Source organism: Talpa occidentalis, unplaced genomic scaffold (assembly GCF_014898055.3).
Source record: "Talpa occidentalis isolate TD23 unplaced genomic scaffold, MPIMG_talOcc4v2.1 talOcc4.7, whole genome shotgun sequence".
Taxonomy (NCBI): Eukaryota; Metazoa; Chordata; class Mammalia; order Eulipotyphla; family Talpidae; genus Talpa; species Talpa occidentalis.
The window spans coordinates 13,596,564-13,620,334 of NW_023605083.1; the positions used below are offsets into that span (position 1 = coordinate 13,596,564).

Below are 23,771 nucleotides of genomic sequence, written 5' to 3' on the forward strand. Positions count from 1 at the left end.
TCCAAACATGTCATAGCGTATATCAGTAGTTCATGCTTTCTTATGACCAAATAATATTCTACTATATGGAGTATACCATATTTTATTTTCTATTCATTCAAAAATGTTCATTCATTCATGTTGTTCATTCAGAATGAGGCTTAAAATCTCCTGCTTTTAACAGTAATGGTGTTCAAAAGATCTCCTTTTCCCAACCTCTCCCTTTCAATTGCTATGGATGTGTTTATTGTGAAGATGATATATTTCCCTGGTCAGTAATTTCATTCTCATGGAGCTTAATGTTTAACCATATATGAGTTACCCTGCTTTTCATCATGACCATAAAGTCCACTGTGGACCCTCATAATGAATCTGGACTGACCATTGTTTTCTAATCTCTTAACTAAGTCACAGGAGCTAATTGTTGAAAAAATACCAAGAGATTTCAGAGTACAACAAAATTATCATTTTTATCCAATTGTTCTTCATATGACATTAAAAACACAAATTTCAAGGAACCTTTTATTGAAGGGTTAATTAATGTTTTGATTTCTGATGTTTTGATTCTCTTACCACCAAATAGATAATGTATTTTTGCTATAATTTCCCATGATGGGAAGTTTGGAATAGATTTTATTGAGCAAACAGAATAGCTCATTGTTTCTCATTTGCTCTTATTACTATTGAATAGTGACAGTTACATGCATCTCGACACTCTTGTGGGCCCTTAACTTTTACAATATGCTTTATAATCACTGGTAATCACTTGTGAAATCTGTGAGTGTGCCCATTCAAACTCAGATTTATGTTTCTTTCTGTAAACACAAAAAATGTACATGCCTTGGGCCTCCCTGGTGGCGAAAGGGGTTAAGCAATGCACTATGAAGCAGTCCGCAACCTTTGCAGCATGAGTTCGATCCCCAGCCTGCCAGGGAGCAACCCACATGGCGCAGCACATCTCTTCTGACTTGCCCGCTGCTCTCCTCAGCAGTGTATTTTGGTCACTCTGCCTGTTCCATTCCCCACTCTGTCTCTGGTGAATCCTGTCACCCCCCAAATCTCTGGCCTATATCCCAGTTCTTGTATGCATAAATAAATAAATCTTAAAAAAATTTAAAAAAATACATGCCTAAATAAAAGTATTACTCATATATTGTCTCCTAGTCAGACTTAGATCAGACTCTTTTGGTGATTGTAAGACTTGGTAAAGCTATTAAAACCATGAGTGTTTTGGTCAGTGTTCTAAGTCTAGCCAACTCATACATTCTTGTCTTGTTTTGACACCTACTTGCAAAGCCCTATAGCCAAAAAAAAAAAAAAAAAGTGGCTTTACCTTCATTTGCATCATATATGAATTTTATAATTAAGGAAAGTAAATTGTCTAGCTGATACTGATAAAAAGTAAGCTTAGAAGCTACCCACCATACCAAAAAAAAAAAAAAAAACTTGTTTCCTGAATTACTATCATGTGACTTCTTCAGAATCTTTGTCACAATGCTTGACTTATTGCTTTGGATTCTTTTTTTTTTTTTTTTTAAGATTTATTTTTATTTATACAAGAGCCAGAGTATTTATTTATACAGGCCAGAGTCGCAGGAGGGTGAGAGGATTCACCAGAGACAGAGTGGGGAGCAGAACAGGCAGATTGACTAAAACACGTTGCTGAGGGGAGCAGCAGGCAAGATAGGAGAGGTCTGCTGTGCCATTTGGGTTGCTCCCTGGCCTGCCAGGAATCGAACCAATGCTACAGAGGCTGCGGACAGCTTCACAGCACAGCACTCAACCCTCTGCGCCACCGGGGAGGCCCTGCTTTGGATTCTTATAAGCAAGACGTGAAGAGATGTGTGTGGAAGTCCTCTTCATCTCATCTATCTCTTAGGTCATGTACATGAGCACAAGTGCAATTTCTTCATCCATGAGACTTGAAAGTTGTTTTTTTTGTAATTATCACAGTGTATTCTGTGATAATTTTGGAATAATTATCTTCCAGATTCATTACACATAATTTTATGTTTCAGGTTTTCATTTATTTTTTAAGATAGAAGTCTTTAAAGGACAGTTGTCCTATTCAATCAAAAGGCTCATTTCACTTTTGACACCATGCCTATCTTTCCTCTGGGACTTGTGTGTATGCTTGGAGATGAGTAACATATGCAGTAATGAATTAATAAGAGTTAATTATAACATGGACTGAGTTATGCCCTCATGGAGGTTTGGCCACTTTTACATATTTATAATATGTGAGCCCAAGGTAAAAAATAAAATGTATTAAGAAATTTTTTTCTTATTAAAAATGAAAAAAGGTGAACCTTGTCACTGGTAATCATCATAGCCAATTAATTTATACACCTAGATCGTGCCACCTAACTATACATAGAAACTAGGAGGACTAAATAAATACTATATTAATGATTACTTTTAGCCATAACAGAGTTCATTATTTGAGTGAGGTTTGGAACTCAAGTAGAATACTTTCAAGTGTTCTCTTGTGTAATATTCAAATATAAGTGTTACTAACTGAACCTGCTTTCTTTGATATACTTTTGAACATGGGTATTTATAATTAATGTTTTTTCATTGTATATTTTCTTCTTTTTTCTATGGGAAATGCAGATACCTTGATTAATAATTGGAAATTTGCGTCATCACTTAAGAACCATATAAACATTTTTGGATCCCAGCATTAAAACAGAAACAATGATTTGCTATGAATTATGTGGCATCATGTATGTCAAAATATGTATTTGTTCATTTATTTAAGATTCAGTTGTGTCAAGCATTCCACAAAGTGCTGGAAAAACAGTACTGTGGGAAGACTTGTAAGGGAAAAATAATTCAAATATAATGTGTGGAAAGCATCTTGAGGTCATAAATGGTTTTCATTTATTGAGCCTTTGCTATTGTTAAGGCACAATGGTATATGCTTTATTTTCATTATGGCATTTAAGGCTTTTGCTGTGATGTTTTTACAGTTGAGGAAAGGGACTCAGAATCGTGCTTCATGCCTGTTTGACCACCTATCCTTTGCCAGTATGTGCACTGTAAGCCCAACAGCTATATCACCCTGCCCTCATAGAGATTAAATTCTAGAGGGGAAGAAAGACAGATGGTAATAAAATAATAGCACAGATGTATAATATAATATTTAGAGATAATTGATTAAAGATAAGTAAATATAATTATAGATAAATATTCTCAACTGTGTTTCATGACAGAAAAGGTTCTTGTGAAATAGAACTAATGGAGAAAATGCTTTGATAAGTTGCTGAGAGCAACTGCTTGGGGGATAAAAGTAAAATTTGAGTTGAAATCTGAGATAGGCCAGGAGTTAACGATACACAGTAGGGCCTGTGCCTCATGACTGCCTAACAGTGAATGGGATTATAACTCAAGATTGCTGATCAGTTGGGGTGGAGGCTTACACAGACCTGGGTCTGATTTCTTTCACTTTATTGTTTGCTGACTTAAGGCAAGGCACTTAGTTATCTCTATCTCAGTTTCCCTGTTTGTGAAGTATAAGCAATAATAGTACCAACTTCTTGGTATTTTCTGAGGATTAAGAGAGATAATGTTTGTAAATATTTAGCAGACTTTCTGGAAAATGACAAATATCCAGTAAATCTAAGTGATATTAATAACAGTAGGGGTCAGCTTGTGGTTACACGTAAATACTACATTTGGTAGAAGAAAAGATTACAGGTATAAAAAAGGGAGAGGTGGTGCTTCTCAAACCTGTTTTACAGGCTTCATTCTCTTGTTAGAGTTTGTCCTCTAAACCCACTGCCTGCTAACTGACTGTGAAGTCCTTGAGCATAGAACTCTGCCATCCATTTCCTGCCATTAACACAGAACCTGGCTCCAAATTGATGGTTTTTGCAGTGATGATGTTTGAAGTAGAAGGGAATGAAATTGCCAAATTAAAGAATGAAGAGCTGACCATGGGAAACATTTGCATTTATTTACAGTGGAGAGAGTAAGAAATTGCTGCCAGAAAAACTAAGATAGTTGGTTTCCACAGCCCAAGAATGAAGAAGTTAGTTCCTTCAAATTGCATTGAGGTCTGAGAAGACAAAGGGACTACAGAAAGAGACCAGTTGTGAGGAAAACATTCCTCTTGAAGAAAGCAGTTTCAGGAACGTGTGGGGCAGAATCCAGATTGCAAATTTAAAATGTAGTTGGTGGTCAGAAGGTAGAAACCAATGGGTATCACATGCAAGGGTATTGATTGCAAGAAATCCATGGTACAGGTAAGCAGAAGGAATAAATTACAGGCTTAAGAAAAATCATTGTTATTGGGAATACTGATTGCGTAGGAATTGAGGGATGAGTTACAGGGCAGGGTCCTGGAAGAACGGAGGACTTGATACCCCTAGCTAATGAGACTTGCTTAGGGAGATCTGCATATATGTAAGTGGGAACAGTCTAACTAAACTGTCTGCTCTTTTACTGGTTTCCCTTTTCTGCTACTTCATGATCATTTCTGAATATCCTCTAGTGCAGAGTGTCCAGCAGTGTGTGGGAGGCTCTCATGTCAGCTGCATGGAGGAAGAGTTAATGTGCTCACAAAAATGAAAGCTTGTCCATTTTTACTCTTCCCAACTGTTTCCTTGTAAAGCATGTACATTTTTGAGGCCTAACTGGCTTTGATAGTTTTATGATAATTTATTTTTTTAAGTGTGGGTGAGTTGGCAAGTGATCACATTGGTTCTATTTTGTTGTGAATAAATAGTATGTCAAAGTTTTACACCGTTTCAAAAAATGTTATTTAGAATAAAACTTCCTTTGAAGCTACAATAGTCTCTTACTCAAAATATTTATTTAGACCATATTGTTTAAATAGATATATAATTCCCTTAAGGAACAAATGTATTCTATATAAGTCTGACTTTAAAACAAATAGACCTTCTGGAATTCATAGAAATACAAAATGGATATTCCAGTGTTTTAAGTGTTTATATACAAAGAAGTTGAGATGTTCCAATGTTTGTATGTATAGGTACAAAAAGAGTATAATTCATAAAAAAGAATGATGATCTGAAAAGTTTAGTTTCCAAATGTGTATTATGTTAAAGTTATAGAAGAGAAGAAATATTTGAATCATTAACTATTTGATAGTAATTGAATGAGTGATTCAGCTAATGAATAAATATGCATTTAATAAAGCAAATCTACATCTCTTAATTGTTCTGATCCTAGATATAGTTTTAACTCAATAAGTGTGCTTTAAACATGATGCAAAATTATTTTTGTAAAATTATCAAAAACATTAACAATTGAATATATGTATATGATAGAGTATAACCATTTATTGCTAACGTGGCTGTAATATCTGAATTTACAATTGGATAGTTTGTAAAGTAACTTGTATTGAGTAGAAACACTGCCCTTTAAAAACTGTTGTGTTTTGTTTTGGGTTTTTCTGATCATGAGCAACTAAATTGTGAGTTCATTAACACATTTCCTTTTGTGTTCTTATTTCTTAAATCACATATAGCAGAGTTTTACAACCTCTCACTATGTAATCAGATAGTTTACATTGGAAGAGGCACTCTGAAATATTAGGCAGGCTATGCAATTGAGTATTTCCCGAGTGGTAATAGAGCAGCAAAGTTAGGATAGAAGTGTAGTCAGAAAGTTTACATCAGAAGTTAGTTCTGATGTTGAGGACTACAACATCAGAAGCCAAATTGGGACCTGTAGATTTAATGTTTATTAATGAAAGAGACATATTTTAAACTTACCTGATCCAAAGCATTGGGAACAGCAAAAGCTCATTCAGTCTTACTCTGTGTAAATGGAATTTGACCCAACTGTGTTAACATTATCTAAAATACTGTCTGTTACAAGTACGTTACAGATGAAACGGTTTACATAAAAATCCAAATGGTTCCAGGAATAAGCATCTGGAGCTGTGTGAATGTAACTTTCAGGCATAGAATTGCAGTTTCAGGTAGCCCCATACCTCTTCTGTCACCCCAACCCCCAAATCAGTAATCACTGATTGCATCTAAAGCTGTAGAGAGATCTTTTCCTGGCAGTTCGGATAGTTACAGTAGATTGTTAATCTGTGAATGATTGGACGAAATCCCTTCTGCCTTCAGAATTTCCATGCAAATTAGAACTAAATGTCTGAGATAAATTTATTAACTGTAGTTTAGGAGTATAGGTTAGCTTCAGCACAATGCGTTAGCATAGGTTTTTAGCCATAAAAAGTTACACTTCATTTATGATAATTTCCCGTGGATTCACTTTATAATATAAACTGGTAAGATGATTTTTCAAAGAAATGAAAGATTTTTGAGTGTATTTTTTCAGAAGATATAGTTGGATTGTTCCAGATACAAAATGTTCACATAAATGACTTTTCCTATGCTATGTCTGATCTTAAGAAAATATTTACTTACTTATATCACCATTAAACTAAAAGGAGAGTTGGGGCCTCCCCAGTGGCGCAGCGGTTGAACACTGGGTTGCGAAGCTGCCCGCAGCCTCTGCAGCGCTGGTTCGATCTCCGGTCACTGGGCGAGGGTCCCACATGGCGCGCAGACCTCTCCTGCCGCACGCTGCTCCCCTCAGCAGTGTACTTCCTCACTCTGCCTGTTCTACTCTCTGCTCTGGCTCTGGTGAATTCTCTCGCCCTCCTGGGCCTCTGACTGTATCCAGTGCTTGTATGAATAAATAAATATTTAAAAAAAATAAAAAATAAAAGGAGAGTTGTTTTGCATTTTTCAAATACAGATGGAATTGAAATCAGTATATCAAAGGGAGAAAAACAACAAATTGAAAAATAATATCAGAAGTGTGGTGGGCCAATGGGAGTGTCTTTCTGAATGATCAGAAAGATCAACAAACATTTAAGTGAAAGATCAACAAAACATTTAAGTGAAACTCAGTAGAAGAAAGTAATATTCTAATAATTATATTTTATAAGTCATTTTACTTTCACAAACATTTCACTTCAGCATTATTTTATTGGAGTGTATACTTTTTGCATTATCGCCTAGGGGAGACACTTAACTGGAATGTACCATAAAGTCAATTTTTTTCTCTTTTGAATCTCTGGGTGTTGCAAGTCCACCAGCATCTTGTAAAATATACAGTCTGTTATTCTTCTCACTTTACATTTGTAATTTAAAGGTTATGTATGAATGACATGTGTCATTCTATCGGTGAATGAGCTTTGTTTTCTTGAACATTTTGGTAAGAAATTTCGATGTTAAATCAACATAAAACATTTAAAAATAGAAATGGGTGTTATTTATTAAGATGGTAAAGAGAAACAATACTCGGAACAAATGCTGATCCTCTTTTCCTCCTGTCTTTCAGGCCATCCGCTGCACACTGGTGAACTGCACGTGTGAGTGTTTTCAGCCGGGGAAGATTAACTTGAGGACTTGCGATCAGTGTAAACATGGCTGGGTGGCACACGGTGAGGAAAATCTGGACTTTCCCCCTGTTCTTGTTATGTTCATGTGAATGTGCCTATTTTTTTAGAGTGCTCACTGGTCTGGAGAAGAGAGGGGTTAGCTGTGCTGCTAGTGTTCCCATTTAGCCCACAGCTCTCAAATAGCATATTCTCAGCTCCCAGAAGTAAAGCAAGACCAGCAGCTCCCAGCAAGAGGACAAGATGTTTATAGGACAGTTGGGCCGCAGGGTTCTGACTGAACATAGCAGCAACCAGTAAGCACCAGGCCTGATGAAAACCTAAATATACCGCAGTTTGCCTTTCAGGGAAGCCGACAAATGTTCTTTGCTTGAGGAGGGGGCCGTGACTGCTCACCCTTGTCCTCTGCACTAGTGTTGAGTTTATCCTCCACATGTTAAATTCTGTGTGTATAAGATGGGTAAGAGAGTGAACAGGAACATTATTTGATTAGTATCTGAAAACTAAACATATGTACCCCCTTTCAGTGTGCATTGTGATTGGAGAAGTAGCCAGAGCCAGTCGAGTGTGAGCTCTGTAGTGGGTGTTGGGGGTGGAGGTGACCTAGGTAAAGGCTGGAAGTGTTGAGGCATTTTGCCAGATGCACAGAGCTGTGCCATCCATGTGCCTTAGTTGAACATTTAGCATGTTCTTTTATATGATTTGTTTTTTATACATTTAGACAAAAGGAGACTTGAAAATGAGCAGAGGTATTTTCTTCAGATCCTAGACTGTAGAATTTTAAAAGATAGGTAATGTTTACAAAAGAAATCCTGGCTTGAATTTTTTTTGACAGCCTGGGATATTGGCTCTTAAGTGGACATATTCTTCATTCCCAAGAAGTGCCAAATATCCAGTGGGCTGTATTTTTATAAATGTCATGTTATTCTAGCAACATCTGAGGTAACATCACAGGACCATGTCTTGAATTGCTTTTAATTTATCATGTACCTTGCTTGTTAGGGCGTGTATATTGGCATTCCAGGGACATTACAGCTATGCTTCTGTGAGAGAGAAACTAGAGGTCAATGTGGCATAGTCTGGAAGGAGTGTACCTGGCAGACACAGCCTCGAGCCTTCGGTGCCCCTAGGGATGAAACTCTTCCCTGCCTTGCTGACAAGGCCAAAACCTGTGACAACCCTCAGTCCAGTTTTGAACAGTAGATAAGCTGTTACCTTTGCAACCTATGGATATAGGTATATTCTGTAATTTCTTCTCTTTCGTTAGTAGTTTGCTAAGGCTGCCATAATAAAATGCCACAGACTGGATGACTTGAACATTAGAAATTTATTTTTTCATACTTTTGGAAAAGTCCAAACGCAGGGTGAAATCAATCTTGAGGACTTCTCTTCCTTGCTTGCCAATAACTTCCCTTTCATGGTATCCTCAGATGGTCTTTCCTTTGTGGCTGTGCTTCCTGATGTCTCTGGGCATTCATATTTCCTCTTTTTTACAAGGACATCAGTCAGACTGGTTTAGAGCCCACCCCCTAATGGCCTCATTTTAACTTAATTACCTCCTTCAAGGCCCTATTTCCAAATGCAGTCACATTCTTACTTAGCGGGTATTAAAATTTCAACGTAGACATTGGGGTGAGGGGAGACACAGTTCAGTCCCTAATACTTCCCAAATGTTCTTCTTTCTCTGAATAAGTATTGGCTTTGCTAGGTAACAGGTCCAGAGCCTAAGTTCCAAGACCACCGAGAACCATGGATGTCAAGTAGGGGGTCAAATCAAAGCTGTGCAACTTCAGTGGTCTATAACACAACATCTTTGATCTCCATTTTTTCCCTACAATACAGGTTTAATAATACCTATCTTGCAGGATTATTATGAGAATTAAAATAAAATAAATGATGCCTTTAAAATAAGTAATACATGTTAAAAATAACACTCTGAACAATGGATGAACAAAGAAGGGGGTCAGTCATTCAACACAGAACTTTTCATTTATTCATTCTCTTATTTTTTTCCAAAACCATCTTGTGTTAGCATCATCTATCTAAGGTAGTCTTGCTAGCATAAAAGTTTACTGTGTCACCAGTTTGTTTTATTTATCCAGCTTCCACGTGCATATTACATTAGTAGTGTAATGGGAGGAAAAAGCAATATTTCTTCCCTCTGGAACAACATAAATTATTGCTGGCCAGTGGTTGTTTCTAAGGTTTTCTGAAGGATGTGATTTTTCACCTAACTTGAATAAGGTATTTCTGTTACATCAGACTGCTTTTCCTACTGTTACCAAAAATTCAGTGTTTCTGGAATATTAATTTTGGATTTTTCAGATCTACATTTCCTTCATGACCATTATAAACTTGACCTTAGTTTTCCCCACAAAAGGGGCATATCTATACACAACTGAAAATATATACACACAGATAAGTTCATTCTTCCTCCATTTATTAGCATAGATATGACAGTGAGGGCTTCTAACTCTTTTGTTGGCATTGAGACGTGATCACCCAAACCTTCTGTCCTTAACATTTCAAACAATTGTTGCAAAGAAACCCCAAAATCATGTCTCCAATTATTTCTGCTCAGAGTTGAAATACAGCATTAGTGCAATGTCCTATGTGTAGGACAAGGAAGCAGTGACTACTTTTTTATGTGTAATTTTTTTCCCCAGTGAATGTAAATGGGATAGCAAGAAGCCTACCAAGATATATCTCACACACAGAGTTGTTTTGTTGTGGCACTGAACACACTTCACGTTGTTACTATACTGTAGAAAATATTTTTTTAAATAGTTAAAAAAAAAATCAACCAAATGCTAAAATCAGGTGTTTGCTACAAAAAAAAAAAAGAACTCTTAGAAATTTGTTGGTCTCTTTTGAGTATTTTTCTTTCTGTATCTCTTCTGTTAAAAAGATCTTTAGTTTCTTCGTAAGATGTGTTAGATTTCATAGGTCATTATATATCCTACATGTACATATACACACTTACGTCATTGCCTTACAGATTGCTTCTTAATCCTGTTCGAATTGTTGACATTAGCTGCTTGACAAAAATGTTTTAAAAATCTAAAGAGAATTTGTATTTAATTTGTCATTCTAAGCTCCTAGAGTTTGAAATTACTTTCTGGGTTGTGGAGTTATCTACACATTATTTCCTTGAAATCTTTAGCACCATTGAGATAATGGGGAGGGTGTGGGTGGGAAGTAGAGAACTAAACTGTTAGTTGAACACTGTTAGTATTTTCCACTGAATCAATAAAGGATTTCCTGCCCTTCTCCCCCCCCAGTAATTTCAGATCTTCTACTTTTATAGTAGAAATCAAGATTTTACTGAATTTAACTTTATTTAAAGCAAGCTTATTTGGATACAAAATGTGCAAAAATTATAGTGTATAATAACTTAGTAGGCTGGAAGTAGTCCAGTGTTTTACATTTTTTCGTATTTCTGTTCAGAGCCCTAGGATAAAGAACTCCAGCATACTGCCTATATATATATATATATATATATATATATATATATATATATATATATATATATATATCTCCATATATCGGGCCTCCCCGGTGGCGCAGCAGTTGAGCGCTGGGTTGCAATGCTGACCGTGGCCTCTGCAGCGCCGGTTCGATCCCTGGCTGCTCCCCGGCCACCGGAGGAGGGTCCCACATGGCGCACAGACCTCTCCTGCCGCCCACTGCTCCCCTCAGCAGTGTACTTCGGTCCTTCTGCCTGCTCTGCTCCCTGCTCTGGCTCTGGTGAATTCTCTCACCCTCCTGCACTTCTGACTGTACCCAGTGCATGTATAAACAGAACAAACAAACAAATAAATAAATAAATAAAATAAAAAAAATGCCTCTATTAAAAAAAAAATATATATATATATCTCCATATATCTATTTATCTCCTTAGTCTGCCTTTCCTTAACTCACCTGAAATAACCAGTGAGTACTAAAAAAATTTTCTACAAGTTTTGTGTCTGGCTCAAAGTGTCAAAATTAGATATTAGGACAAGAGGAATAGTAGCGATAGTTTCTTTACTGGTTACATATTTTTGGTTGTTAAAAAATTCAGTTTGTTTTTATTTTGATCCTTCCCAATATACAGGAATAGTAATTCTATCATTCACATATTTGAGGCTTCAGCCAAAGACTCTATATAATATTAAAAATTAGCAAAGTACTACTGGTAAATACCCAGTAGTGGATATAGGTGGAGGAGTGGAGAAGAGTCTCTCTACTCATCGCTGTCTTTGGAAGAATCTATGCTTCTAATGAAAAGTGTTGCCAGTTATTGCCTTTGCAAAAAAACTAGAGGCATGGTTTTAAAGCTGGAGAACAATTGTACTAAACTGCTTTTATTATTTATTATTTCCCAATTAATTTTAATGTCCATAGTCTAGAGGAAGATTATTTCTAAACCATTAAATTAAGTAGTAATTTTTTTGATGTAAACCATATTTTAAATGATTATAGGAAATACTTTATGACCATTCAAGACAACTGGAAATTTAATTTTTTTATGGTGAGGGTATATTTGTCTTATGTATTTGATAAATGAGAACAGATTTTAGACAGGTAATTTACTTAGATTTTTTTCCCCTTACTAGATTAGTAAATTTACTGGTGATGAAGCCCGTTTGTAAAAGGTACCTTAAAAAAATTCCATGGCTTCTTGGTATGTTTAGTAAGCATCTGGCAAGGATATGAGGCTTGATGAATAAAAAATATATTACATAGCTTAATGAACCCCACAGCAGCTTTCACAGCACAAATTATTTTCTTTATAGAATACTTTGACATTAAACCAAAGGGATGTGCCATTCCAACAAGCTGCGTGAGTGCTGGAATTTTCATTCACTTCCCAGCAATCTGAATTAACACTAGTGTTATTTCCTTTGGCTGAGGTCTTCCTGTGAGAATGCTTATTGCGTTGGTATTCTTGAAACCTTTTCTCTATTATATTTTATAAATGTGATTTCTCTTTACTACTTGCAGTTAATTCAAGGAAAAGATAGTCCCAAGTTATTACTTTTAATTATTGCTCATCAAGCCAACTGCTTTCCTGCCTGTATCCAAACTATTCAGATTTCTGAAATGTAAATAGCTTGACTTGCATCATCGATGAATAGATAGTTATTAAATATACATCATATGTGAAGTATCATGCCAGATTTCCTTCAGCTCTTTATTTCTATGTCACAGGAAATGGTGAGCAGTATAACGTTAATTTAATGCCAAATACCAGCTTTATGGTTTAATGTACTGTAAGGTTTAATATTCATATAATCCATTAATTTCAAGCCTTTCTTTTTTGTAATTCACTAGAAATAATTTTTCTCTTTTTTCCCCTAGCATCATGGAATTTGAATTCTCAGCTCTTTACGTGCTATATCTGATCAGAGTAGTGGTAGTTATAGAGATTCTCATCCAAATGGAAAATATAGGATATCTCATTTAGTTAGAATTTCAGGTAAACAATGATTTTTTTCTTTTTTTAGTAAAATCAGGTACCATGCAAATTTAACTGAGTGTCCTATATTTTACTTGATAAATCTGGCAAGTGTACACCTAAGAGAAAATTCTAGTAAGACTTAATTTGCATAATTAAGTCCTAAACTCAGGCCATTGGTTCTACATTTAGAATTACAATATTTCAGTATTCTGTTTATAAATTCCTCAAATTTGCTGGCAGCCTGGTACTTTATAAGGACTAAAACAGGGCAGATCAAAACCAGTAGTTTTTCATTTTATCCCTTGAAAGGTCACATGTCTCTATTATTTGTCCTAGCCTCTGTTCTTCCTGTGAATTGTCTAAACATCTGTGAAAGTAGTTTATCCCCACTGTTAACTCTGTAACATTCTCTGGGACTTGAGTCCAAAGCCAGTATAACTAAAGTAGTAGTAATCTTCGCTTCTTCATCCTCTTTTCTTCCTGTCTTCTTCCCTTCCTACTCAGAGAGAATTCCTCTATCATAAGCAGTAAAGCATGCAATTTCAATGACATCATGCGCCTTCTGAGTAACTGAACAGCAGTTTCATATGATAATTTATACATTTGTCAAGATTGAGAGGAGGGTGAATAAAAATGGAATTTCCCCTGACAAAGGAAGGCAATACTCCCAGATGTTAAAATAGCAAAAAGTGATGGCCTTCAGTTTACTAACATAGAGCTAATTCCAAAAATCAGGGACTTTTGGTTAGGGAGAGAATTGTTGCAGGGGTTTCTTTAGGATTTGGTGAAAAATATAAGAAAGGCGCAAACTTGATTCTTCAGCATGGGGAAGTAAATGTAGATTGCTCAGTGGCAAAATGAGAACTTGATATTTTGGGAAGAGGTAGGTGGTTGGCACTTTAGGACTTTGCTTAGAAACATGTGGATTGAAGCACCACAAGTGCTTTTCCCTGCAAGTGCTGGTTCGAAAAAGGTGGAAAGCTCTTCCAGAGTGTGATACTGAAATTCCCTGTACCTACCTGCTAAATTCTCTTTTAGTTAAGGAAATCAGTTTTCAGCTGCCTCCTACCTATGGTGAGGCATCTGGATCCTGGTCTCTCTATGAACAAAGTCCTTGAACATTTCTCCACTTATTTTGATTTTAGAGAGCAAAAACAAGGCCGTTTTCCTGCCTGGCACAGGAGTCTTTTTTGCTTGACCTGAGGGCATGGTGCCCTCTTCTGCTTCTCTCCTTTACTCCCTGATCACTGCAGATAAGCTTTAAGGGAGGACATCCTTACAGATGTAAAGGTTTGGTGCTTTGATTAATGGTATTAACTATATTCTTCTTGTGTCCCTGAGCTGCTTATTTTGATTTGTTTCTCAGCCTGCCCACCTTTGGGATGGTGCTTTGAACTCCCTAAAGCTTTTTTTTTTAATCACAGCACAAAGAATGCCTCCCGTCAAAGTCCTGGGCTTGCTGCCTGTTAGCTCCTCAGGTTGTTTTTGTTTTTGTTTTTGTTTTCTGGCTGAACTTTGTTCAGGTGGAACATAAGGGGAGTCTCGTAAAATTCTGGTCTCTAAAGAGTACACACATACACAATGTTTATTCGCTGCTAAGGGATTTCTAGGGAAGACCTGGAGATTGAAACATACAGTACTGACCTCCTGAGTATGAGGGAACTTCAGGAACACAAATGGGAGAAAATACTTAAAAGTAAGTAAAGAGTGCAGCTCTGTTACGGTTCACATCCTGCTGCTACCACCTACTATCAGTAGAACCTTAGCCAAGTTTTTACATAATCTGTTTTCTCATCTGGGAAATATGGATAATGACAGCATCTAGCTTACAGGTTTCTTCCTAGGATTAAATGAGATAACCCTCTTAATAAAGGTTAGTTGTTATTATTACTAAACTCTTTCAAAAGTAAAACTTTAACTTTGAGGATAAGGACAACATGTTTTAGCACAATTTAATGGTTGAAAGTTAGGTGTGGCTAGGACAGTAGTCAAATCCCATCTCAGCCTTTCCTTCGTAAACTCCACTTCTTTTATCTGTAAATTCAAATAATAATGTACCTAAATATCACCTTGAAGAACTGAAGAGTTTTAATGAAAGATCAGGCCTAATATTATATTTTCTCGACCCTCAGTAAAACTGCAGGTAGGAAGGTGATGGTGTGAGCTGCTTTCTCCTTCCAGGGAAGGCTTTCTTCAGTGCCCAGTGTCAGGGTTTAAGCCATTAAGTTTTTTGGTATTCCCTTAGGTGAATTTATTTTCCATAACAAATCCAGCATAGTTCCATACCTTTTATTTCCCTTAAAATGTCATTTAAGCCCTTATTTTGTTTATTTTTCTCTTTATTTATTTTTTACATCATTGTTCATTTTTTCTTAAAGATTTATTTATGCATACAGGAACTGGGGTACAGACCAGAGGTGGGGGGGCAGGTGAGAGGATTCGCCAGATCAGAGTGGGCAACAGAACAGGCAGACTTACTGAAATACACTGCTGAGGGGAGCGGTGGGCGAGGCAGGAGAGGTCTGCTGCATCATGTGGGTCACCTCCAGGCAGGCTGGGGAATCGAACTTATGCTGCAGTGGCTGGCAATAACTTGATAGTGCTGTCTTTAACCCCTGCACCACCAGGGAGGCCCCCATCATTGTTCATTTTTAAGGAATATTTGCTCCCCCGCTCAGGTGTATTCCCCATAGAATTTCCTTCAGAAATACACCTGTGCACCATAATAACAATACAAAACACAACAAAACAAAAGCAGACAATTATAAATCAGAAACATCCTGCAGGGAAGGAGGAGGGAGAGGGATCAAAGAGAAGGAGGGAGGAGCAGAGGGGACTATGGTGATAAACCCTTATTTTAACAGAAAGTTGGAAACACTTTTCCCAAAAGTCACACTTGAAACTCACAAATCAGTTGAAATGAGTATAGGAATAGTTATCTGTTGTAGAAGGTAACCCTAAAACTTAACTTTGAGTTAAGGCTACTTTTACCTATTTTTGCAACTGTATTCTTGCATGTGAAGTGCTTTGATGGGCTAACCATTTTATCATTTTATTGCACTTTATTACATCATAAATTTTTATATCTTACTAACGATCCTACAGGAAGCTTAATTGTTTATAGGAGCATCTTAATTAACTGGAGTTCACCAGGTTAAACATAACACAAATTGAAGGGGCTATAAATGAAATAGATTCAACTCTTGTCATCTTATTTAGGAGGCATTGTTCAGATAAATTAAGACATTCTGCTGGATCCAATATACCTCAGCAATATCATATGAACATCTCAACCATTCTTCCTTTTCTATTTTGTTATCAGTGATGACTTCCAAGCATGGGCACGCACCCCTCCCCTCCCCCTTTATTGAAGTGTGAAATCATTGGATGGGATGAATGTGGTGGTTCAGAAAAATTCTGACTTGTATTCTGGGAAGCATAATATGTTGTTTATGCATCCCATTTCTTACCAGGTCTTGCAGTCTAAGAGGGTAGATGTTTATAAGTCTTCAAAATCTTCTTGTGTTAATCTGTTACTAGCTGGATAGACTCATAGGCAGTATCCGTAAAGGGCCCCCATAATAGGGTCCGTGTCCCCTTCGAGCTACTCTTGGTAGAAATCCTTACTTTAGCTTCTGGAGCATTATAGCAGTTTCTGTGGACCCTGATCCCACCACTAGCTTGGAAGCTCAGGAAGAGCACCGGTGCTGATACCTACTCAAGCATCTCCCACATGAGAGCATGAAACAGAGATTTATGGAAACTCTTCAGGGTTATCTAAGTCTCTAATTCCTAATCCCCAGTTTCTTTTCCAGCAACCTCTTCCTCTTTTCAGTGGTGAACACAGCTTGCAAACACCTTGCCTTTAGTCCCATTTCTGCATTTCTCTTTTCCAGCCCTCACTCTATTTTCGCCTTTGCTGTTTCCCTCTGTGTCTGCAGACAACAAAACAAGTGAAAGGTAGGTGGGAGGTTTTAGTAGCCTAACTAACCAGGAAGTAAATTTTAGAGAAGTTAAATTTGTTTGATCATGAACAGATGTTGGCATTTTTCTTTTATTCAGAGGGATACAGTCTTGAGTGAAATATCTTCCACTTCTATTTAGTAGTTCTTTAATATTCCCTTGCCTGCAAAAAAATCTGAGGGTAAGAATTTCTCCTCTCCCCCCTTTTGGCTATTCATGTTTTCCAGTATCAGTAAAAATGAAAAAAAACAAATCAACCTCGAACATAAAAGAAAACACCTGTTTGGCTTGGAGAAATTGGCCAGGGAGGTCTTTTTCCTGACAAGCCAAAAGCGACCATCACAGGGCCCCTTATTAAAAAAAAAGTCATTTTTTTCTCTTTATTTCATGTGAGCATTGGCAGAAACTCTGACAAGCAGTTCTTCATATTTTATTATGTTCTTGTCTGCAGAATCTCTGTCAGGCAAAAACCTTGTCAGCGGAAAACCTGTCGTAGGATCAGAGGAGACAAAAACAGGTGTCACACAGGCAGTCAAAACTGAAGGAAAAAAAAGATTAGGCTAAAGAGAGAGAGGCAGACAATTACATTAATGCCATTGCTTTTATCTTATAGATGTGTGTTATTATCTCGGGGTGCTGAGTGCGCAATTGCCTCAAAGAAAAGTAGACAGGAGACAAGGGGAAACTTGATAGTTATTAACTGAAGAGGCAGTGTGTCAAAGCTGGATGGGGTTCAAAGTTTTGCAAAGGAAAAAAAGTGCAGGCAGCAAGCAACGGCTGTGTGATTCTGCTTTCGGCTACATACACCTAGTAGCAATCTAACATTTTCTACTTGGAAACAGATCATAGAGAGAAAAATTAATGAAAGATTTCATTTGGAGGTTTTTGGGGTAACATTTATTCCATATGCATGTGACTGAATTATAATCCTGTCTCTCTTATAAAATCTTGCCACAATGTGAGACATGGTGAGGCTTGAAGACAGGCATTTGTCAGTTCAGCTGTGTTGTTTGGATATGTTTAAAACACCTATTATCAACACACTTTTAATTAAAAAAAGCTATTAAGAAGCCCTTTTACTAAGTGTGAACATCTGTACGTGCAAGCTGTAAATTAGGAGATCACATATGTGTGCCTCAGTCAGAGACTAAATGAACTTGGCAAGTGTTTTCTATTATTGGTTTTTAAATACACTAAAATATATAAAGGAAAAATGGCTACATCTTACGCTTGGATTTTTTTTTTTATTGTATCTGTTGTACTGATTAATAGAACTTTTTTCCAAATTAGAAGTTAGGGTTGTTATCACTATCAAACTGGTAACCACAATTGAAAGAGCTAACCTTTTTATATCGCTTCTGTTTCTTTGTTCACATCACTTATGGAGACTTGACTTCTGAAAGTTTAGTCTCCGTTACATATTTGTAATAATAAAAAATTGTTTCATTTTGTCAATGGCCTATACGCTGAAAGATGTTTAGCCTTGTTGAGAACTCATATATGTCAATAACAACCAAATAGTAGGGAATAGAGGGATAACTTTTAGGTTTCCCTGTCTTTTTAATCATACATTAATATTTTTAACAGCAAAATCAGCAAGTATTGCTCTAGTCCTTAACATTTTCTGCTTATGCATCTAAAAACTGGTTCATTTAGTCTTTCCCAAAGACTGTCTTTTTAACCCTTTTTTTAATGAGAAAATCTTTATATGGGGTCTTTTCATCCCACCAGTCAGGGGTGCAAAGCAGTTTGATACTTGATATATGCATTAGGCAAATCCAGCAATCTAGAAGAAAACACACATCAGTGTCAAAAGTGTGTGTGATAGCCCAGAGTTTTAAGGGATTATGGTAGGGGGAAAAAGAAAGATTGATTATAGATTTAAAATGAGATTTCAGGCTGATTTACTGTGAGAAGGAATGAAAAATACTTGTGACACAAAGGTGACATTCATATAAAAAAAAAAAGACTGAATATAATCATTTCTTTCTTTTAGATGTTTCCTACAGGATGCTAGCGTTTGTATCACTGCTCTCAGTTTCGAAATATTTCTTCACTACATCTGAAAGATTTTCGAGGACATGTTCTAAGATATGCTTTGCATTTACGATGTTTTCTTAGTGAAATTCTTACATAGGTATATGGTAATATAAGAAAATAAGTCTTTTAAGCTAATAAATTGGATGTAGGGTGATTATTTTCTTACAGAAGAATTCATATTTTGTTCATTTAATAAAAGGACTTATATGGTCCATTCAAGTAGCATATTTCAGTAGTTACATTTTACAATGGGTTATGCTTTTTAGTCAGCATATATTTAATTCATTGATCTATCAATTAAATAAAGGTTTGTGTAGTAGTCAACTTACCTAGCCTTGGTGACTAGATTGGGTAGAACAGCAACAATAATAATAATTATCCCCAAGCCTGGTTTCATCAAGTAGATTCAATTACCACATCTCTTCCTGGACTTACTGTCCAGTTTGTAGAGTAAATATTTTTTTATTTTCCCCTTCCCACCTTCTGATGGGAGTTGCATGAGGAAAGACATGCCTTCCAAAGTAGGCCATGTAAGAAAAAGGAAGGGAGAAGTTGTAAAACCTAGGACCTGTTTAATCTTCTAGCCAAGAGACCGAGCTTCTGAGTAACTGAGCGTTGACAGTCTACTTTCATGTGTGCTTCAGTGAGACTTTAATGATTTCCAAAGTCTGTTGTGAACACTTTATTATGCATAAGGCCACAGGGGGGGAAATGCCAATCAGTGTGAAATATTACCTATATAGTCTCAGGTGGAGCTCAAATTCTACCCTGAACTAATTGTGGGTGTTTGTGTGTGCATATCCACAGGCTCTCAAAGCCACATGTATGTCAACTAGGGCTAATTAAAATCATAGCATAGTTGCTGGGGGAGGTGGAAGGCTCATTGGAACTGCTTTTGTCACCCCTTGCCTCCCTACAGTCTAGAATCACATTCATAATGGATAGGGGTATTCATTTATTTATCCTTTATGTATTAAGGGACAAAAAATAACCAACAAGGAGCATTCATGTAAGGTATATATGTAATGTAATCAGGAGGCCTCAGTGCAGTTTTTTTCAACTTAAAAACACCAAGACATTATTTGTGCAGGAAAAGAAATAAATTCTTCATGTATAAGGGCTTGACAGTTTTTATCACCAGGCTTGGGTATCAATTCTTTGAGCTCATGATATTTCTTTTCTTCTTTCCTTAAAAAAAAAAAAATTCTAGAAGCAAACCTTTCCTCTTCCTGGTATTAAATATCCTAATTAATTCAACCTTGACAGTTACAGTTAGAAAGTTCTGACTTAAATGGAACATGAGTTATTTTGTACTTAATTTGCTCCCAATTACCCAGTTCTTTACCCCAAAAGTTGTGAATAAAATGTCCAGATCTAAAAATATTACTTTAAGTCATAAGGAATTTTTCTTTTAATGCCGTCATTATCTATTTTCATAATTGATCCCATTCACAAAAGTGTTTTTAATATGTCATCATTGCCATGTATTAATGCTCTCCCCAAATGCTGCAGCTTTTATTAGGATCGGGCTTATAATCTACAGGTAGGTTAAGCCTTTGCTTTGCTCCTTTATTCTTTTGCCTGGTAATAGAGCTGAGTCTTATAATGGGAAAGGATTGATGTTATAATGATTCCAAAGGGTCCCTTTATGATGAAATTCTAAATCCGCAAAATCCCATTAAACCTGTAGAAGTTCATGGACTAGCTACGTTGAAATGACATATTATATTGGGTATTGTGTGCATATTGGGAAGTATTATATAATTGGAAATTATTGGCTATATTAGCAAGACTGAAGAGCCACCCACCCTTATAAATTTAGAGCTTATGGCTTGGGTATTTGAAGTAAGAAAGAGAACAATATTGTGTTTATTAGGAATTAAAAATCTAATACCAAAATTATATCACTGTCAGTTTCATCTTCTTAGAGTAGCTGTGAAAAGAATTCCATAAAACAGCCTCTTAAAGGCACATGTTAAATATAAGTCTATTGAAAATTAAAATAGTATTCTAGAACTCTGAACTACTAAAAGCCAACCACTTGATGCTGTTATAATTTGGAATGCTGGGGGATGTTGAAGCAGGAGACAGAGAGTTCTTAAAATAATTAGACTTGTGAATTAAGACTTACTTGGATTTCTCCCAAAATAAAAGAATAAATCTTCTTTAATGTTTTTCTTCCTACTTGTAAAATTGCTTCAAATTAGCATTGAAATTTTTAAAAAATATTCAGACAGGACTAGAAATTAGTAAAATAAAAGATTTCCTTTCAGATTTCTTTCATACAAATTTTTAATTGTTCTATTCTGTGAGGTAGGCTTTGAAAATTCACTCCACTCACTTCCTATTTTATTGAATGACTGTAAACTCCACACTACCGTGCGGTGCCTGAATAGCTATTAGATGGAACCTACTGGACATCAGGACCTGAAATATTCAAGCATATTCCTGTGAAAACCACCTAAGTCACTTGAATTTGGCTTTTAAAGAAAGTTATGTTTTTAAAAAAAGTTGTGGAAAACTAAGAACTATAAACTATCCCTGAGAGCCAATTTTCTAGGATCAGTGAAAAGCACTTTTATTCTCCTACACTAAGAAAAAAAAGTATCTGAATATGTTCTTATTTCTGTGACCTTCACAGAAAATATTAGGAGTGAAGTCTGTAGAATTACAGGTTTACATTTATTTTAATTTATTTGAAGGTTTGGGGAGTAATTCCTGTTATTAAAAATTGAAATAAAAAATAGTTATTCACATTTCATTTGATAGATGCAAGTTCTTTTAAAACCACCCCTCATTCACCTTCAGCACTTTTTTATATATTTGAAAACTGAATTTTATAAAAGAATTACTTTTCCTATAAGTTAACAAAATAGTTAAAAGTATATGTTACTTTACATTTATAACATATTTTGCATTACATTTTATAGTTATTTTACATTTACGTAACACACATATTAATGAACCACAAAAATTTTGCCAGTTGTCCTTATGGTGATTCTGTTCTTAACAGAAGTGAATTTTCTTCATACAAACTTATATGTCATTTTGGATCTTGTGGTTTAACTACTACCTTCCTCTGGAAAACTATCGATCGTGTCAAATTATTTATTGAAGTTGTATCCAGGCCTCTATTTCTTTGTTTTTATAGCTAGATAATTAGCAGTTTAAGCTTCGGTTTCTGGCATTTTTAAAAAATGCCGGGCAAATTATGTCCCTTCATTAGTTTATTCACAGCTTTAGAGCTGTTGTTGTGTGAGCTTTTTTTTTTTTTCTTTTTTAAACTAGTCTCCAAATTGTGCAGTTAAAGGACTCTCCATTTATTTTTTCATTGTCCAGATAAAATTCTGCATACTACCAAAAGTAAGTTTATTTTTGTTCACTAGGCATTTTGCAGAAGAAAAATAACCGTTTGTTCGTAGATGCAATTCTTATCATCTTCCTGTGTGATTGTTCTCTGACACCTTTGCAAAGTGTATACTATCCCGTTTTTCTATAGCTATCAGACTATAAATCTAACATTGATCACATGCCTGGTGTTTATTGTGATCCAGTCTCTAACCGTGATATTAAGCTCACTTTGGTTAGCAATATTAGACTTCATACTGTTTTTACCTAGAAATCCATTGGATTCCCCATAATAATGCTTGAAGTGGTAGGAAAAGGATTACATTATGCAAAGTTTAATCTAAAATCCTACCTAGCTAGCTGCCCCACCTCCCTCTTTAAATTGACCTAATTACCTACCCACCCTGTTATAAAGGAGTGTAAAGCGCAAAGGAGAGATAGGGGAAAAGGGACATGGGTGAAATTAAGAGGGTAGCACAGTGGAATGATACTTTCAGCCCATCAGTGTGAATATGGTAATGGCCCTTTCCTATTTTAGGTACACAGAATTGTGTTCATCCATTCAGTAATAGGAGGGACACCCTCGAGTGGTTATGTTCAGATATGGTTGCTGCTTAACATCTAACTCTTGTAGTAAAATAGGCACATAAGTGACCCAGTAAATGGGCAACGTATTGTGAGCCCTATATGATTGACACATGCAAGTGCCATCATTGTTGAGACAGTTTCCTCTTAGATGAGGGCACCTCTTCAGGTTTCGTGGAAAAAGAAAGACCTTGAATTAAAGCTGGCAGAAAAAGATAGTCAAAAGGTAAATAAGGATGAGGAAAGGCACTTAGGAACAGTATTGAAAAGTAAAAAAATGAAGAAAAACTGAAAATGGTGCTCAGTAGATTACGGCTTCTGTCTCTAGTTTCATCTTGTGCAACTCTCTTGTTCATGTCCTAGCAGAACATGCGATACCCCACCCCAACCCCACTTAGATTATGTTCTCGTGTCACAAACCCAGTTTCTGTTTCTCTCTATTATTGTGTATTTGTAAAAATTCTGTTTTTCTTACTGTTTTTCTTAGAGTTCGTTAACTCTAAGGGGATGATAGTTTGTATATGTGTGTGTTATAGTGAAGAAGGATTCTTCACTAAATCTCTAAAACTTAGCAGAGAGTCTGAAAACATTCATTTAGTGATTAAATATTTAAGTGCTAGGCGTGTTTGAAAGACAAAGCTCACTTTGATTGAAACAGCATCCCCTCTAACAGAGTTATTAATAAGGGAGCGTAGTCTAAAATCTTTTGACCCAGAGTAAGGATTTTGTGTGTTGGAAGAGGGAGCAGGTTGTATTAGCCAGAGAGAAGAGAGATGGACCAGACCAGCCAGGAGTCTATTGCAGTAATGGAGTTATAAAAATCTGGTGTACTAAAGTGGCAAAAAATGAAACCAGACAAGAGGGATTGATCCAGGAGAAACTGCAGTGGGAAAATTTACAGATACTAAGTAGAGATAATTTTGAAGGTTATTGCTAACCTTTTGTTTGGTTATTAAAAAAAAATAGGAATTTGTGTCTATAGTGTGACCAAAACAATATAAAATTACACATTAAAAAAAAAACCTAGTT

The 23,771-nt window shown here is 36.1% G+C and overlaps 1 protein-coding gene across 8 annotated transcripts in view; it reads left to right on the forward strand.

Annotated features, from left to right (window-relative positions):
- Window positions 1-23,771, forward strand: part of BNC2 (basonuclin 2) — a 417,406-nt gene that overhangs the window by 256,402 nt on the left and 137,233 nt on the right. For all 8 annotated transcript variants that reach the window (XM_054688704.1, XM_054688701.1, XM_037495038.2 and 5 more), the window contains one exon: window positions 7,306-7,408. In XM_054688704.1, the coding sequence (XP_054544679.1) occupies window positions 7,306-7,408 (103 nt within the window). The remainder of the gene's footprint in view (window positions 1-7,305; window positions 7,409-23,771) is intronic.